Below are 19,174 nucleotides of genomic sequence, written 5' to 3'. Positions count from 1 at the left end.
GCAGAGCAGCCCACCCTGATTCCAACAGTGGAACTTAGGGCTTCCCATAGGGGGCGTTCTACACAGGGAGAGATGAGCTGATGTCCAGCCCCTGCCTGGCTTTCCAGGATAGGACTGATAAGCTTATCCAAGAAAGAAAATTCCACTGGAGGAAATGCTGGCTGTCTGAAAAGCTTCTCACTGTTGAAAAAGCAACTTTGAGGTCACTACAAGCCAGACTGTCCCTGCTTAATACAGAAATCCCCAGACAACATCTCTGCAGGGGCTGAGGCAGCTGCTACCTGCTCCTTTCTACCCTCTTTCTCAAGTCCATTCCATTGCCAGACAGCTGTGATCCTTAGCATGACCCTGAGAGTGGCTCTGCAGAGCTTCTTTCTAGATCTTTAAGGATACCTTTCCAAGAAGAGTCTCCTTTTCAACTCTCCTTTTCTCTGGCTTAAGCACCTCAGCTCCTCAGCAAGAACGGATACCAGGAAGATGGTTTCCTTTGGGAACAAACCTGGAGTGTCCAGATGAGCCCTCTCTGGATAAAGACACGCTTTCCTCCTGCTCCTTGATGATAGATAAGCAAGAAGGAGGCAGCGCTGGCAAAACAGAACTGGGAGATCTCGGGAGGGGATAACTCTCCAGGCCCCTAATTAGGGAGCACAGATAAACTCCAAATTAGACCACTCCAGTGTGCAAGGGCAGCATGTTCCACTTGCTATCAGAAGGGCTTTGTTGCTGCCAAGGGCTTGGAGATCTTTGTTCTGCAAATTGCCCATGGCCCCCGGCCCTTCGGCAGGGGCAGGGGAGATGGCACAGAGCCGCCCTGTTCCGGGGGCCTGGGCTCGGCAGGGATAAAAGGAGGCAGCGCTCTGGCTGCCCCAGCCTCGTGCTGTCTAGCCCCTGGCAACTGCGTTTCTCCCACTCGGTCGGCTTCCTCCTCCCCACCATGAGTCGGCAACTGAACTTCAGGTCTGGCGGTGACAAGGGCAGCTTCAGCGTGCATTCTGCAGTGGTGCCAAGGAAGACAGTGGGCAACTTGGCCTCTTACCGCACCGTTGGCCAAGGGGCTGGGGCTGGCTTTGGCAGCCGGAGCCTCTACAGTCTCGGAGGGAATCGGCATATTTCTTTCAATGTGGCTGGTAGTGGTGTCCGGGCTGGAGGGTACAGCTTTGGGCATGGCTCTGGGTATGGAGGGGGCCGGGCCAGTGGCTTTGCTGGAAGTATGTTTGGCAGTGTGGCCTTGGGGCCCTCGTGTGCCTCTGTGTGCCTGCCTGGGGGCATCCACCAGGTCACTGTCAACAAGAACCTCCTGGCCCCCCTCAACGTGGAGCTGGACCCTGAAATTCAGAAAGTGCGCGCCCAGGAGCGGGAACAGATCAAGGCTCTGAATGACAAGTTTGCTTCCTTCATTGACAAGGTGGGTCTAACAGCAGGAGGAGAAGGCGGTTCAATGAGGTAGGAGAAATTTCCTTAATGCCTGGGAAAGGGCTGGGCAACATGGATGGATGGAAGGGTGCAGCTGGGCCTCAGGAGGGGCTCCCTCATCATAAGGGACAGAGAACAGATTCGTCAGATTTGCAAGGCAGGTAGAACAAAGGAATGAATGAATGAGCTGACTTCTTTGGGGATTATACAGAGAAGAGTGAGAAATTGGGTAAAGGGTAGCCCTACCTTGAGAAAGCAGTGGTGGGCTCCTGGGGACAGCTGGGTAGGTCTCCAGCTCTCCGAAGAACATGAAGGGCTAAGAGAATCAAACGCTGTTCAGAAGGCAGAACTCAGAGCACAGGAAGAAACACTTAGCTGAGATATGAAAAAATATCTCTTGGGACCAGGGTAGGCAACAGAAGAAAGCTGTGGCGCCTTTGAGTTTTCAGGGACTGGTAGTCCAGAGGTGAGGGAGCGAGGACCTGTAAAGGGTCGTTTTTGCAGCTGATGCCAAGGTCAGTGAGTCAGAACTGGAGACAAATGACTTTACAAAAATCCCCTTAGCCTGGAGAGTCAATGGTTCTCAGGGAGCCTGAGAGCATCCGTGTGGTTCCAGGTGGCCATTGATCTGGGTTCCAGGTGCGGTTTCTGGAGCAGCAGAACCAGGTGCTGGAGACCAAGTGGGAGCTGCTGCAGCAGCTGGACCTGAACAACTGTAGGAAGAACCTGGAGCCCATTTATGAGGGCCACATCAGCAGCCTGCGGAAGCAGCTGGAGACCCTGTCTGGGGACAGGGTGAGGCTGGACTCGGAGCTGCGGAACATGCGGGACGTGGTGGAGGACTACAAGAAGAGGTGAGCAGGCCCTGCCAAAGGTCAGGGGTCATGTACCTAATCTCTGAACCACTTTTTTGGAGGTGAGGGAGTCAGCTCCAGGATCCAGGAGCATGTCCCTTCTCTGTTATGGGGGAAAGCCCCACCCTGTTTGGTGAGAAGGCCCTAGCTGGTGGATAGAGGGGCCTATGCTTATTGACCCAATAGTTTGGAAAGCCCCATGGGCACCTGGGTATTTTCCTAGGGTGCAGCAGAAGCACAGAGGTCAGATAATCCAGGGGATTCTTACACCTACCACTAGCCTCAGTGCTCATCCCAGGGGACTCTGCAGCCTGGGCACTTAACCTGGCCAGCAGAAGAAGAGACTACTTGGCTGAGAGGGCTGAGGCTTCTGCCATCTTCTCTCCCTGCCCACAGGTATGAGGTGGAGATTAACCGGCGCACTGCAGCGGAGAATGAGTTTGTGGTGCTCAAGAAGGTGAGGAGAGAGGAGCCTGTGGTCTCTTCTGCCCCTGTCTTAAGCAACTCCGCTCAGGGCTTCAGCCCAGGCCACCTGGAGAGGGGGCTGGTGTCTGAACATGGTTAGGGTCCTAGTTCTGGCCTCCAGAAAATTAGAGAGGAAGGACACACACAGGAGACAAGATAGGGACAGAAGGGAGAGAATTCTGGGATGGGAACAGGAAGCCCTGGTTCAGCGTGCCCTTCTGTGTGACCTGAGGGCACTCAGCACCTCTCTGGGCTTAGTGATCTCCATATGCAACAGAGGAAGTGCAGTCCCCACCCGCTTTGCCAGTTCCCAAAGATGCAGTGAGTCTGAGAAGAAACTGATGCTGAGTGACTCTGTTCATCAACGTGCTTCCCTGTGGGCAAATAATAATAATAATAATAATAATAATAATAATAATAATAATAATAATAATAATGTCAGGTGGCTTTGGGGACAGGGTCAGGGGAAGAGCAACTTAGGTTAGAGTTAGGGTTGTATTGATCCGTGGCTGTGGCTGTCCCTCGGCAGGATGCAGACGCAGCCTACACGGTCAAAGTGGAGCTTCAGGCCAAAGTGGACTCTCTGGACAAAGACATCAAGTTCCTGAAGTGTCTGTATGACGCGGTGAGGATGCCCCTCCCCAGCTCTGCTCTGTCTCCTTGCAGCTGAGGGCTTCCCCTGACTCTTCCAGGAGAGGAAGGGGGTCACAATAGGGAGGGATGTTTTGGTGGCAAGGTGCAAATTCCTGCACTAGTTGACCATGAAAGTACAGCGTCCTGTCCCTGGAGGCCGTGCACACGGAGGCTGTGCACATAGGAGGCCGTTGATCTGGGCCATGGTAGTGGTCTTGCCTGCAGGCAGGAGAAATGACCCTGTGAGGTCCTACTAATGCACAGCTTCTTAGGTTGGGTGGAACTATAGGGAATTCATTCTTCCTCCTGCTGCCTGCTGCTGTGAGCTGTTGTCCTTTGGCTCTTCAGACATCTTCAGCAGACACTACCCCACTTTGTCCCTGTGGAACCCAGTGACCCATTCTTCAGGGAACACAGGCCTAGAAGTCTCATGGGACACAGGAAGGGAGCTGGGGCCTTGACTCTGTCCTCGTCTCTCATTCTAGGAAATCGCCCAGATCCAGACTCATGCTAGTGAGACCTCTGTCATCCTGTCCATGGACAACAACCGGGACCTGGACCTGGACAGCATCATTGCCGAGGTCCGCGCCCACTATGAGGACATCGCCCTGAAGAGCAAGGCTGAGGCCGAGGCTCTGTACCAGACCAAGGTGGGCACTGGGTGGGTCGGGAGATGTTCAAGATGTTCAAGAGCAAGTGATCTCCACCTGTGAATGTGAGAGGTGGCCTTCCCAGGACACTGTAGATTCAATGAAGAAGGGTTATAGCCAGTGGTTCAATGCTGAAAAGTCTCAGCAGACAGTATCATCAAAGATAAATCAGGAAACTGGTATGGATGGACGTACTCACTAGAGACGGACAAGCAATCCTCAAAAGAGGAGAGAACGAGGTGTTCTTATTGTAAAACAAATACATTTTCAGGGTTGGGGGCATCTGCCATAGAGCAGAAGGAGAGTCACAAACACAGAGTAGCTATAGGCAAGCTGAGGTTGGGTGGGGAGTGAGAGCAGCGGAGGCCCTGAGCTCTTTTCTGATGGGTGTGGGAAGATGTTCAAGAGCAAGTGAAATTCTAGGAGTGTTCCAAATAATGAAATTATGTGCTAGGTAAGACTCTTTGGGGCTGTCTTATGGGAAAATCCTTTCCCGGAATCTCCTCCAGGGCCTCTGCTCTCATGCTCCTATTCACACAACCATTAGATCCCACCTCTGCTAGTCAGCTTTCCTTCTCTGTAACAAAATGCCTGAGAAAATCAACTTACAAAAAGGGGAAAAGTTTATTTTGGCTCATGATTTCAGAAGTTTTAGTTACTTGGCCCTATTGCTTTGGGCCTGTGGTGACACAGTACACTGGGCGGGGGGTGGGGGCTGGTGGTAGATATGGCAAGGAGGCTGCTCATGGAAGAAAGCACAGAGAGGAGGGGGACCAGGGTCTCCATATCCTGCCCAAAGGCACACCCCAAAGACCTAACTTCCTTCCACTAGGCCCCACCTTCTAACTCTTCCATACCTCAGTAGCACCAAGCTGAGGACAAAGCCTCTTGGGCCTTTGGGGACATTCCAGATCTAAACTATAGCACAACTCACAGCAAAAATGGGGGTGTCAGCTATCTGCACTGTCTTATCTTGTCTCTAGTCCTGTCCATGGCCATGCCATTCCCTGTTTCCCAGAGGACTGGGCACAGGGAAGAGTGAAGCCACTAATTCCACCCATCCTGCACTGTGACCCACTCAAGGGTGCATGGAATCCTGGGCTTCCCTCCTCTCTGCCCCCATGACCAAGAAAATGCCACAGGAGAATGCAAGACTTAGGAGGATGGGGACCTTACCTGTCCCACTCACTGCTGGGTACCTGCGACAGAAGCTGGCCTTTAAGAAAATGCCTGTAGGACTATGTGATAAATGAGAGAAAGCAAGGGCCAGGGCTCTTTTCACACTGGGAAGTGCTTAATAAATGTGAGCTGCATCTTCTCCTTACCTAGCCCAGGAAGGACTGCAGGGCAGGTGACAATACAGGGGCAGGGACTGCAGATAGGTTCTGCTTAGAGAACAGGGTGGACTTCTGGGTCAGAGCTGTAAGGATGCCCAGGTGCTAGCTCCTTTAGCACCTGCTCTAGAGTCACCCTGGCTCAGCTTGGTAGAGGGGGTGTTTGCCCAGGACCCCTCCCTGCCTGTCTCATCACTCCCCTCCCATTTCTGGAACACTAGATTCAGGAGCTGCAGCTGGCAGCTGGCAGGCATGGAGATGACCTCAAACACACCAGGAACGAGATGTCAGAGCTAAACCGACTCATCCAGAGGATCCGCTGTGACATTACCAACGTGAAGAAGCAGGTGGGCAGCTACTACCCTGCAAAGACCACTGAGACTGAGTTTCCTTTCTGTGATGGAGGTACTGGGGTCAACCTTTAAGAAAAAGCAAGTTCCCTCTCCTGGGCTTAGGAGCCCCTGGGACATTACGGTTCCTCTCCCCCACCCCGCCTTATGTCGCTGTCATCAGGATTGGGAGGATTTGAGCCTATTCTCCCACTCCCCCAGTTTACAGATGAGTCAAGAGGGACTGGAGGAATTGAATTGCCATGGGCCCCAGCTAGTCAGTATTGGGGTCAGGATTCAGGTCCACGTGTCCCCTTGCTCAGAATTTCTCTGTGCTAACACACCTGCCCACGAGTGCTCAGGTATGTCCCTCTAGGAGTTTCCTGTGCGCCTCCTGCTTCCACTGGGCATGGAACATGGGTGGGGAGTATGGGACATCAGGGCCCTCTGTGGCCATGTCAAGTTCCTGCCCTCAGGGCAGGGCATGGTCCTGGTGAAGGAGGGTCATGGCAACAAATGAATCCCTCCTGGATCCCCTTCCCTGTCCACGGGACCATTTCCATTTTACCCTGGGGGACTCTGTCTTATATGAGAGTAGCAAATCCTAAATGCTATTTCATAGGCTGATGACTTTAGAGGCAGAAAGATGCTTCTTGGGACCTCCAGAAGAGGCCAGGTCAGCTGGCAAGTGACAGTTAGCCAACAGGCTAGAGACCATTTTCCTCCCTGTGCCCCACAACATGCATGCAATGTAGGGGGCTCAGGGACGGCCCACAGCTGGCTGGTTCACTCCATGAGGACTGCTCCTCCTCCCCTGCTAGTACCTGGCATTACAGTGCCCCCCGGGTGCTTGGCAGAGACCAGCTTTTGAGGTTTTGGCTGTAAGTTAGGGTCTGCTGTTCTAAGGGAAAGTGACCTCCCCCATTCAGGTCACATGCAGGAGCAGTTAGGCAGACCCTCCCTGCAGAGTGCCGGAGGAATCCAGACACACTCTTGCAGCTAACAGGAAGGAGGGGTCCAGCCACAGTGGGGCCCCTGGGCATGCTGCCTATCATTAGGGGTGAGCTACTTGGAGACTCAGGCATGATTCTCCTCATCTGTTGTCCTTGAACCTATAGCATTGGTAGGCTTCAATCTCTGGAATTAGACAGTTTTTTCAAGCACTGAGTTTTCTTCCTGTCCTCCTGAAATGCACCTGCTCCTGTGGCTTCCCAGGACAGCTCCTTTAAACATTCATCCACAATAAAAAGTAGAGGAAACTGGGAGCAGCGGCACGCACCTATAATCCCAGTGACTCAGGAGCTGAGGCAAGAAGATTGCAGGCTCCAAGGCAGACTTGGCAAGTTCAAGGCGAGCCTGGACAACTTAGTGGGACCCTGTCTCAAAATAAAAAATAAAAAGGGCTGGGGATGTGGCTCAGTGGTAAAGTGCCTTGGGCTCAATCCTCAGTACCCTGCCCCCAACACACACACAAGAGGACCCCATGTTCTGGTGTTGACTCTGTGGCTCTTCCTAGCTGTCACCTTGGGCCTCATCTGTAAAATGAGGGAGTCCGGCTCCTTAACCCGTGTGATCTCAGCGTTGTTTTATGCTGATCTCCTCTTCCTCTGCCCCTCAGTGCTCTAACCTGGAAACAGCCATTGCGGATGCTGAGCAGCGAGGGGACAATGCCCTTAAGGATGCCCGGGCCAAGCTGGACGAGCTGGAGGGAGCCCTGCACCAGGCCAAGGAGGAGCTGGCCCGGATGATGCGTGAATACCAGGAGCTCATGAGCCTGAAGCTGTCCCTGGACATTGAGATCGCCACCTACCGCAAGCTGCTGGAGGGCGAGGAGTGCAGGTAAGGGGCACAGGACAGCACTCTGGTCCCGAGGGGGGGGGGGGGCTGTGGACTCTCCATCTGGCTGACGGGCTGCTGGGAGCTAGAAAATGAGAAACAATAGTGCTTGTGACATCGCAATTGTGAGGGGGGGATTGCAGGTGGACTCAGCTACAGGGTCCTGCCGGGGTGTCAGATGTGGGTCAAGTGTGCAGGTAGGTGGTTGTGGTGCCTGAACAGAGCCCCTGGGGTCAGTCAGGCCTGGGGGCGGTGACTGGCTGTGCCACATGCCAGCTGTCTGATCCTGGTAAGTCCTGCCCTGTCTCCATTTTCTCATCTGTAAGATAGAGATTCTAATCTCCATCCGAGTTGTTATAAGGATGGATTAAAATGATTACACATAAGAGCAAGAGCCCATTAAGGCATAGCTGAATCTAGACCCTGAGGTTTTATCCTTTATTTTTCTGTCTTGCAGGATGTCTGGGGAGAATCCATCCTCTGTTAGCATCTGTGAGTATCCTTGGGAAAAGGGGTTGAGCTGGGAAAGCCAGGGACCCTGAGACCCAGAGGTGATGCCACCTTTGCTTGTTGTCTCACTTCTTCTGGAAGTTTCTGTTACTGCCTTGTGAAGTTTCTCTGGCTTCAGAGGAGGCCTATTCCCTCTTGTCCCCTGACAGCAGTGACTGAAATCATGTCTACCCCTCCCTGCTGGCTCCTCCCTGTGGCACTGTCATCTAGGGGAAAGGGTGGGAATAGGGATGTCCAAGAGGGCAGGGTCCTTGTCTATCCTATGTGTCCTCCCTTTACATCTAGCAGGTGACAGGCTCTCAGTCATTGTTGTGTGTCTTGACTGAAGACCACTGTCATGGGATGAAACAGGGAGTCCTCAGAGGAGACAGCAGTTACTGTAACCATCCTTGGTTAACTGACACCTGCTCACCCCTCCCCTGCTCTTGGCCCTTCCTCCTCAGCTGTCATCAGTAGCAGCAATTACGGTTACTATGGTTACCAACCTAGCTCTGTGAGTGCTGACCTTGGGGCCGGTGGTGCCAGCAGCACTAGAAGCAGCCAGACCAAGACCCAAGGGGCACGAGCGGGAGACCTCAAGGAGTCCCAGGGCAAGAGTGCCCCAGCCAGCACCCCAGCCAGGAAGACCACCCGATAAGCCCACTGCCCTGCTCACCTCAGCGCCTGGAAGAAAGGATGCCTTGGCCAGAGCCAAAGATGCCTGTCACACCTGAATCCTCTGTCTCCGAATTCTAGGACTGTCTATAGTTCACTCAGCTACCCACATCACACCTCATCTTACTTTCAAGTGCTTATCAATGGTCACCCTCGTGTGTCAGTAGGTCCTGTGCAGAGCTGGGACTTCTCACTTTCCCCACTGCCTTCAGCTGGCAGGAGGCTTTGGAAGCCCAAGTCATGATCAGCCCAAGGAAGGAATGGTCATGCAGGGGGTGGGGGGAGGGAGGAAGATAGATTTTCTTCTGCGCTTAGGTCAAGTTCTCCATTGTCCAAGAGGTTTTGCTACCCCTGCCAGCATGGTGGGGTGAACCCCGAGCTGTGCAACCAGAAGGTGAGAAGTAAGACAGCCTTCCAGTCCCTGCCCTTCTGGAAAGGTCTTTATGGCATGACTATTATTTAGTAAAAAATGTATACATTCTCAGACCTCAAGGTGCACCCCTATTCACAAAGCCAAGCGAAGGAGATCTGGGGATTTTCCACCCCTGTGTCCCTGAGCCACTCACCACCCTTTTAATCCATGGTTACGTCCACAACAGCACCTACTGTGCACCAGGCACCCTCCATGCGCTGCCTCTAGTCAGCCCATCCTTGGGGAAGGCACAGTCAACATCCTTGGGGCAGACAGGGGCCTGATCCTCTGAGGGCTGTAGAATTTGTCCCAGTTACCCACCTACTTGCCGGCTCAGGCCTGGCTGACTCAGGGGTCCATGCTCTTTCCATAGGATGTCACTGCCTCTTTTAACAGAGAGAGAGTCAAGTTCATGGTTCTGATCAGGGCTACAAAACCACGCTGCCTTTTGTCAGGACTGTGGGATGTGATCGATCTTTGGTTCTTCCTCTTGGGCTGGGTCCTATGGTGGCTTCTGACTCTCACTTCCTATTGCCATGAGTCTAGTGAGTGGACTTGATCTTGTCTCTAGGTGGTACCACCCAGCCAGAAGTCGTGGTGTGTGACATTAATATTGCTAAGAATGGCATCACCTAGTCCCACTGTGTTTGAATTAAGGACTCTGAATTTCTGCTGTGTATTCAATAAACTGCCCTTGAGTGATGTCAGAGGTGCACTCCTGTCAGCTCGTCAGTCTCTCCAAATGTCCCACCCTCTCTGATGATGGTTCCTCCTGCCCAGGTTCCGAGTTACTCAGTAGGTGACCTCAGGCTGCTGGGAGAAACAGGTGCACTGTACAAATCAGAGAAAGGTGGCTTAGTGCCACAGTGCTAAGAAGTGTCCAAAAGGAGAGGCTAAGCAAGGAAGTTTTCTGGAAGAGGAGAGATCCATCGGTTCATCGGAAAGATGGCCCTAGACTCTTGGAGGAGCTTTTCAAGCATGCCATCACTGCAGGCCTGGTCGTGGGTTTCATATGCTTATTTGCTGAGGGCTGGGAAGTCTCAGATTTTCTGAAATCAGTGGTGGGGCTGGGTGTGTTTCCAAATCTCTCAGCTTTGGCTGGCAGGATTTAGCTTCCTAGTCAGCTTTCTCATCAGTCTGTGTTACAAGAATGCTCAGAGGCCTCTGGATGGATGATGGTGCGGGAGTGAGAGGCGGGGGTTTTCTGGGCCCAAGAAGAGGCCTCCATTCACCTCCTTGGGCCTTGGCATATTTAGGAATCCCTGAGGGCACAGAGCACAGGAATCTGGTGGGCTTTCTGCCCAAGTGCCTCTCTTTGATGTCACTACTGTTATCACTGTGGGTACTAGACTAGTGCCTTAGGGACTATGGGAGTTCCATCCAGCTCTGCCACTAGCTGGTCACCTCAGGGGTTCTTAACCTTGTGGGTCAGGGGCCCCTTTGAGACTAATGAAAGCTCAGAGTGTAGTGAATCGTGTCTGCATGTTCAGAGGTTCATAGACTCCCGAGGCCTATCTGTGGCCTCCTTGAGTCCTGCACCCCAGGATAAGAGTCTCAGGACCAGATACCCCTAGGGTCTTTACAGGACTGACACTCGGACTTTCCAAAAGACCAAATTCCCAGTGAGTGACCCAGTAAGAGGGGCTATAGTAGCAGGGGTTGTGAATGGGACTCACAACCTGAAATAGCTTTTAGAGGAATACACAAGCCATCGGTAAAGTCACTTCCTTGATCAGGTCATCTCTTCTAAGTCTTGAGGCAGGTGTGCCTCAGACTGCTGGATGCACCTGCCCTGGTGTGGCTGTGAGGCTGGAGGGCTACATCCGGTGCACAGGGGAAGGGCCAGGGCTAAGTAGATGTGATGCCCTGCGTGCTCTCTTGGGTTGAGGAGGACAGAGGGGCTGCCTCCTGGGCCCACCTAAACTACCTGCGAAATGGACACTCTTCAACATCTGGGCTTAATTAAGGTCCTGAGAGGTATAGAGTGACTGTGTTCCTGCTTAAGGACCCAGCTTGGATATTTCCCTGAATGTCAGGAGGAGAAATCATGAGGCAGGACCAGAGGTGAATGTTGACTTCAATTAAAAACACATGGCTATTTTGACAAGGATGCAAAGACTATTCGAAGGGACAAAGATTCTTTAATAAATGGTCCTGGGACAATTGGGTATCCATGTGCCAAAAAACCATGTTGTGTCCTTACTTCACATCACATACAAAAATGAGTCACAATGGATTGACAATTTAAATATAAGAGCTAAAACCATAAAGCTCTTAGAAGAAAATACAGGAGTAAATCTTCATGACTTTGGATTTGACAATGAATTATTAGATGTGATACAAAAGTTTAGTCACAAAAGATAAAATGGATACATTGGACTTCGTGAAAGTTAAACACCTTGTACATGAAAGGTCAGTGTCCAGAAAGTGAAAAGACAACCTATAGAATGGAAAAATATTGCAAATTATTTATCTAATAAAGGTCTCTCCAGAATATATGAGGAAATCTTAGAATTCAACAAGAGGAAACAAGCCAGTTAAAGAATGGGGGAAGAACTTCAATAGACGCTATGGCCCATGAGCACAGGAAAAGATGTTCAAGGTGATTAGTCAATAAGGAGGTGGAACTGAAATCCACAACAAGGTATCAATTTACACCCACTCGGTTAACTATAATGATAATCAAAAAATAAAAGATAAACAATATTGGTGAGGACGTGGAGAAGTTGGAACCCCTTTATGTTGCTGGTTGGAATATCAAATGATCAGCCTCTGTGGGAAGTAGTTTAGCAGGTCCTCAGAATTGCCACATGACCCAGCAGTGCCACTCCTAGAGATATATCCAAAAGAATTAAAACCGGGTGTTCAAACAATAAACACACACAGGTTCAGAAAAACACTACTCATCATTGCCAAAGGTGGAAGCAGCTACCAGCAGCCACAGTGTCATTATGGTTATTTATAAAGCACCTCCCATCCTCCTCGGGAAGTAGGTGGAGCAGGGGTTGGTGCCCCCTTCTTAGAGATGTGGAAACAGGCTTGGGAAGGAAGCAGCCCAAATGTCAGTCAATGAGTGAATGGCAGGAAAATTGTGATACAGTTTATATATATATACACATATACATACACACACACACAAACACACACACACAATGGAATATTACTTAGCCATCAAAAGAATGCCATATTGATGCGTTCTACATTGATAAAACTCAAAACTATTATGCTAATTGAAAGAAGTCAGGCAAAAAAAGATCACATATTGTATGATCCATTCATATGAAATGTCCAGCTGAGACAAAGTCACACAGACAGATTGTAGGTTGGTGGTTGAAGAGGCAGGCAAAGGGGCAGGTGTGTGTGGGGGTTACCAATGGGTGTAGAATTCCCTTTGGGGGTAATGGATATGTTCTGGAACTAGACAGAGGTACTGGGAAAATGTTGTGACTATACCAAATGACACTGAAATATTCAATTTAAATAGTTCATTTTATATAAATCTCACCTAAATAAAAAATAAAAATAAAATTTGGAAGGATAGCAGAGAAGAGGCCAGAGAAGCCATGTCCCTGGACTGTGCCCCCAGCCTTTCCTATATGGCACGTGAAAACCTGGTATAAGGATAGGTAGAGCCATCCAGAGCCAGAAAGGGACAGAGACAACCTAGCCTCTATTTAACTGACCCAGGACAATCCTGGGCAACTTGGAGGCCTCTGGGGAGCTGGACTTCTAATGGCCAAGGGCTGCCCATCCCTCTGGACACCTCTGTGTGGCCTAGATAAGTGCAGCCAGAGGCTCTGCCAGCAAATGAAATGCTTGTTTAATTAACTGCTGTGTCTCAGGCTTTGGTCATGGAGAACCATTCACAGCCCTGTGTGTCCATCATCGCCCTTGATGGATGTTGTTGAGTTGAAGCAATTGAAGCCCAAGGACTGGCAATATCCCTTCCCTTCAACTCCCAAGGCCCTGGCCTCTGCATTGCTTGGACCAGGATTTTGAATTTCTATCTTGCTGAAGATCCCAACCCCACTCTATCTTGCCTTGTAGCTAAAGTGGGCACAAAACCCAAATGTTTCTGGAACCTTCTCTCCACCTGGGATTGAACAAAAGCTACAAGTTTCAGCAATGGCAGACCTCTAATCATGGAGAAATCCTTGAAGGCAGCCTGTGCCTTCCCCTGTCCCTGTATGCAGCAGGTACTGGCACAGAATTCAGCTCAGCAAGAGCTTCTTGCAGCTTCTCCCTGTGCCTCCCCCTCGGCCATGATCTTCCCATTTTTCTGATCTTACAAATATTCTCCATGTTTCAAACTTAGGGTAGCAGGAGGCTTTAACTGAGTATCTGAATTTGTTGGTGGAGAAAGTCTCATTGACTTTCTTTTGTTAAAGAAAATGTGTATAGACACACACAATGGAATATTACCCAGCCATAAAGAAGAATAAAATTATGGTATTTGCTAATAAATGAGTGAAACTGGAGACTATCATGCTAAGTGAAGTAAGCCAAAACAACAACAACAACAAAACCCCAAACCCCCCCAAAACAAAATCAAACAAACAACAACAAAAAAAAACAAAGCCTGAATGTTCTCTCTGATATGCGGATGCTAACACACAATAAATGGGGAGAGGGAAGAAGAGAAGTTCATCAGATTAGACAAAGGGGAATGAAGGGAAGGGAGGGCGAATAGGAAGAGGAGACAGTAGAATGAATCGGATGTAGCTTTCCTGTGTTCATATGTGAATACACGACCAGTGTAACTCCACATCATGCCCAACCACAAGACTGGGATCCTAATTAGAATAAGTCGTACTCCATGTAGGTATAATATGTCATTATACATTCTACTGTCATGTATATCTAAAAAGCACAAATATAAAAGATAAAAAATTAAAATGATCCTTTGTGACCTTGAGAAGTCACCTTTTCCATCCTCCTGCCTTAGAGAAGGGATGTGCCCCCATCCCAACTAGTCACAACCTCTCCTGCTTTCATGGCGTCAGGGACAGTGAATGAATGAATAACTCCCTCGCTTGTCCCTAGCTGGAGTCACTGTGTTCCCTACCCACCACGGCAAGTATTGAAAAAGAATCTAATGAAAATGGGACAACCAGGAGTGGGGGGCACGGGCACTAGAGGGTGGGAGCCCATTTAGAATAGAGAGTAAAAAGCTCAGTTTTTTCCACTATGGTTCAGGTGCCAGAGGGACATTAGAGAACAGAATTCAGAGGCTGTGGAAGGACAGGTGGACGTGTGCACCTGGACTGTGGCAGGCACCGGCACTCTATGTTTATGCACCAGGAAGTCAGGACAGCTAGGACAGTTGGTGGCCAAGAAACAGCCCACAGCCAGACTGCCTGGGTCTGAACCCTGGGTCAAGCACTAGCTGTGCAACCTTGAGTACATTGCTTAACTTCCTTGGGCCTCAGTATCTTCATCTGTAAAGTGGGGATAATAATGGTACCCACCTCCTAGGCTGTTGTGAGGATTAAATGAATTAGTCTACGTGAAGGGCAGAGTGAACACTGCCCAGTGGTAGCTGCTACCAGCAGCCACAGTGTCATTATGGTTATTTATAAAGCACCTCCCATCCTCCTCGGGAAGTAGGTGGAGCAGGGGTTGGTGCCCCCTTCTTAGAGATGTGGAAACAGGCTTGGGAAGGTAGCAGACCTGCCATGGTCACACGGTTCCTGAGTGACTGAGGCGGGACCAAAACCTGGTTCTCGGGTCCCAAGTCTATACCCTTCAACAGAGGTCGGGTGGGGAGGAAGGAGATGACTGGCCAAGAGCAAAGGAAGTGCTCCTGGCCACCAAGCTAAACAAGGCAGAAGCAAGGGCTGCCCCCAAGGCAGGCAGATGCAGCAGAATGGGCATGGAGCTGAGTGTCTGGCGGGACACTCCCCTGACCTTACACCCCAGCTTCCGTGGATGAGCTCACCTTTGGCCTTGTCAGGAGCAAACCTGCTGCCGAGCAGCTGTCCTGCCCCAGATGAGTGGCTCCGACGGTGGCCAAGTCCCCCAGGAACTGCAGTCCCCCCAACTGGCTTGGGCTATGGGTGCTTCTACCTGAAACTTCAGGAGGATGTGGGGGTGCGGGGGTGGGTGGATTTCGGGAGGAATTGTAGACAACATGCCGTGTCCTGGGTCCACGTGCTGAGGAGGGCTGGTGGGACCTGGGCTGTGTCATTCAAATAGCTCAGCTCATTCTCTAGTTTTGGGGACGATTATTTTGCTCAGAGAACCAGCTGCTTCTCTCCCAGTGCCTCCAGCCTCTGCCCACCCACCAGTCCTACCCACATGCCAGTGAGATTCTGCTTTCTCAAACATGGACTGCTTAGGTTTCCACCGGCTCCATAGCCCTCAGTGGCTCCCCGTCCCTCACCCTGTCACATGAACAGTTGGGATATGGGGTCACTCAAGGTCACCCTTCACTCATGATTGCTACAGTCTGGTGGGATTTTTCCTCATAAATGACCTGTCTCCTGACGGCCCGAGCTGCTTTCCTATTTCTCACTTCCCGTCCATCCAAGCCTCATCCCTTAAAAGGCTGGAATCCGAATCCCCTCCTCCAGGCAGCCCTGGAGGGTTTGTTGTCCCCAAGGCTTGCCTCTTCTCTGTGCTTTCATCTTTCCCGAGCAATTCCCCTCTTGTGTGGTACTGGGTTCTCTTGCCCTTTTGCCCTTCTTTCTCTAAGGGCCTCTCCTGGAGGCTTATGGGATCCGGGAACATGGAGCAGGTAGAGCAGACATGCCAATCAGAACCAAAGGATCATAAACAAATGTGTCCAAGTGGCCGCCATCACAGGTACAGAGACACAAAATTACAGATCTTGGCTTTGATTCTCTAATTGACACTCCATCTGTGACCTATTTACAGAGTAAAACTGGGGCTCAAACGTGTCCATACTGGGTCAGAAATTGCTCAGAATTCCATTCTCACATAGCCATCTGTGAAGGGCAGGAGGGACAGGAAGCTGCGACATGGTAGCTCACGTGTTGTCTCCACCAGGTCAGGAGGCTTCCCAAAGCAGGGACTCTGTCACCTCCTGTCCCCAATATTTCTAGCTCTAAATTAAAACAGGGGCTGAGGCAGGACCTTTGTAACCTTGGTGAAATGGGGCCTATCCTGGTTTTCTTGCCTCCCTCCCTTTTCCCTCCAGCAAAACATAAGCATCCCAGGAACCCTAGGCCAGGTCCACCCTTCCTGTGGGTGGCCCGTACTCTCCTGCTCCATCCTCTATCATCTTCCTCATCAACAACTCGGGGTGGTTCTTTCCTAATGGCCAGTGCTGATAACTAATTCATACTAGAGTGTTAATGACTTGTTAATAGTCAGATGAGCTGCTTCTCCCAGGGACATCTGCATTGGAAGGGTCACAGAGACTAAATTCTTTGGGGGCAGGAGATTTGGATTGCCCTCTTTTGTACTTGATAGGTGCTTGGTAAGAATCTGATAAATGGATCAATACTAATGGACGTGAGGTGTGTCTATGGGGAACTTCCTATTGAGCTTTGTGCTTGGCAAGCACTTACTAGACAGTGGCTCTTGTTATGGTTTCTTATGGTGCATTATCCGGTGTCAGGAATGGTCTGAGTGGAGAGCCTGGGGCCTGTGGGGACACCACTCCTTCCCTGTCCTCAACATCTGATGCCACTGTGTGGGAATGTGCTGATCCAGATGCCCCCTGGGAGAGGAAGGAGGGAGGAGAGGCCAGGCCAGTGCTGCCTTATTTCCTATTTTTGGTCATTGATAAAAGTTATTGGACATTAAGTAGGCACCAGATACACGGGGAGCACTTGGTGTGGATTAACATGTCATCGTTATAACCACCACATTGGAATTCATTGCTCCATTGATAGTTGGGGAAGCTGAGGCTCAGAGAGGCCAAGCCAAGCCCCTCTGCTGAGAGATGGCATGGAATTCAGGTGCCTGGAGCCCGGGCTCCCATGTAGGTGAACCATCTCTGTTTGGCTGCTTCCCCAACAGAGTGGGATGCTCAGAGGCTGGGACTGGACTCTGAGGGGAAGCAGAGAGGGGAGGCACCACTGGGTACGTGGGATCTCACCCAGACCCCAGCAAACACAGTTTCTGACAGGCAGGTATCAATGGACAGAGGAGTCGGGGCAGAGGAGAGGGGGTGGGACAGAGTTCAGGGTTTTAAGCAGGATTTCAGAGGAGCCCAGGAATTTGTGTCAGAAGAGACGGTGAGAGAAGGGGTCTGGGCTGGATAGGAGCAGGTTGGCAAAGTGAAGGTGAGCCCAGTAGGTGAGGAGTCCTTAGCCAGGCAGGGAGCAGCAAGGAAGGGGGCTGTGCGATGGGGCAGGGGCAGCAGCTGCAGGGCATTGGTGGCTGCCTGGGATGCTGCCATGCATGGCACAGAAACATACAGCCAGCAAAACCATGCACAGAGGAACACCGTGCCAGGATCATGGCCCAGGAGGCCTAAGGCATTATCCCACAAACTTCTGTGCTGCCAGAATTGGGCATAATTCTGGGCACACCATGGGTCCTAAGGGAAGGTGTGCCGAAGGGAGAGAGGGAGGGAGGGGGAGGGGGAGGAGTAGACTTGGTGGGCTCTGGTCTGGAGAAGCTTCCTCCATCCTTACAGAGGAAAAGTAAGATGGGCATGGGGTGTGGCCTTAGAGGTACATCATGGGAGCTGAGCACAGAGTCACCGTCCTTCCACACATCCAAGCACAGGCTAAGGGCTGAGGAGGTGAGCAGAGCTCAGTCCTGGGCTATGCTAGTCCCAGAAGACCTGGGAGGAGAGCAGGAAATGGGGTGAGAGGGAAGGATGGATATGGAAGACGGAAAGGATCGAATAAAGAGGGATGGAGAGAGATGGTGGAAAGAGGGAGAGAGACTTGCTGATGGATTCAGTAGGAACGATGAAGGCAAGATGGCGGGCGGGGGGGATGAGGAAGAGAGGCAGAGGAGGGGAAGGAAATGGATTCCAGGCCTACCCAAAACAAGGGAGAGAGAGACCCAACCCAATCTGTCTCTGGGTCCTCCTCCCTACTGTGTCCCAGCCAGCCAAGAGTGTCACACCACCATGGGGTCCCGGCAGGGATCTTTGAGCCAGGGCAATCTCCAGGGGCAGAGCCCACTGTGGTGATCATGAGGGGACTAAGACCCATCACAGGATCCGGTAACCCAGGATGGAGGGGCAGCAGGCAGAGCCTACAGGCAGGCACCATAGGACTGCCTGGCAGGTTGGCATCACGCTCACTGCGTCACCCCCGCTGGGGCCTTCTCTGAAGCTTGGACCCATGGGGAGGGCCCCATGGGGCTTCCTTCTCAGCTCATGCAGCATGTGTTTGAGCTCATGTTGACAGCAGCTGAGGACAGGTGATACCTGGACAGGTAGCTCCAAGCCTCATTAGCAGATACACTTTGTAAGAGAGACAGAAACAGTGGAATGGACCATTCCGGAATCTTTCCTTGAAATCCCCAGGCCACGGGCTGGCTGCTGACTTCTCTGTCTGCCTTCTAGCAGAGTCTCAGCCCAGCTCCATCCTCCTCTCCTCTTCCTCATTGTTCAGTGCATGAAGGGCTTGCCCCTGCCCTAACCCCCAACCTGCCATGTTGGAGAAGTGTGAACATCTGGTATAGAAGCTCCTGGCTGCCATGTGCCCACGGCTGGCTCTGACCTGGGCTGCGCATGTCACGTGGCAAGGACAGGGTCTCTCCACCCCATCCCCAGCTGAGACAGTTGCTGCTCTCTGTGGGTTATGTCTCCGGGATGCTGGGGAGGGAGAACACCTGAGTGATCTTCCCCTTTCCGGACACAGCTATGGTTGGAGCCCCCAGACACAAGGTGGCCAGCCCTGTTCAAGGAAGTGCATCCCTTCTCTGTTTCCTGAGCCTCCAGGAGGAAGCCAACCATCCAGAGAAGATTAATCAGAACAGAGATGGTGAAGTACAGGTGACGCCCCCCTGGAGAGGCTGAGGCCTGGGGCAAATTACCCTATAACAGCAGGTTAATTAGATAAGACCCAAATTACATGAGCAAGGCTTGCAAGCCCAGCAATTTGAAGGTTTCGTGTTGTTTCAGAGGTAGGGAGGGCCTGATCTCTAGCTCAGC

At 51.4% G+C, this 19,174-nt stretch overlaps 1 protein-coding gene across 1 annotated transcript; it reads left to right on the top strand.

Moving 5' to 3' along the window:
- Positions 1-934: 934 nt before the first annotated feature.
- LOC308657432 (keratin, type II cytoskeletal 74) lies at positions 935-8,661 on the top strand (the record flags this gene model as incomplete). The annotated part of the gene is made up of 9 exons (XM_081309126.1): positions 935-1,405; positions 2,053-2,267; positions 2,664-2,724; positions 3,262-3,357; positions 3,851-4,015; positions 5,571-5,696; positions 7,297-7,517; positions 7,972-8,006; positions 8,468-8,661. The coding sequence occupies 9 exons, from the start codon at positions 935-937 to the stop codon at positions 8,659-8,661; spliced, it is 1,584 nt and encodes a 527-aa protein (XP_081165252.1).
- Positions 8,662-19,174: the final 10,513 nt, after the last annotated feature.

Source organism: Spermophilus citellus (genome assembly GCF_964194105.1).
Source record: "Spermophilus citellus genome assembly, chromosome: 10".
Taxonomy (NCBI): Eukaryota; Metazoa; Chordata; class Mammalia; order Rodentia; family Sciuridae; genus Spermophilus; species Spermophilus citellus.
The sequence above is the reverse complement of the archived record's forward strand: the minus strand, read 5'-3'. Positions and strand labels throughout refer to the sequence as shown.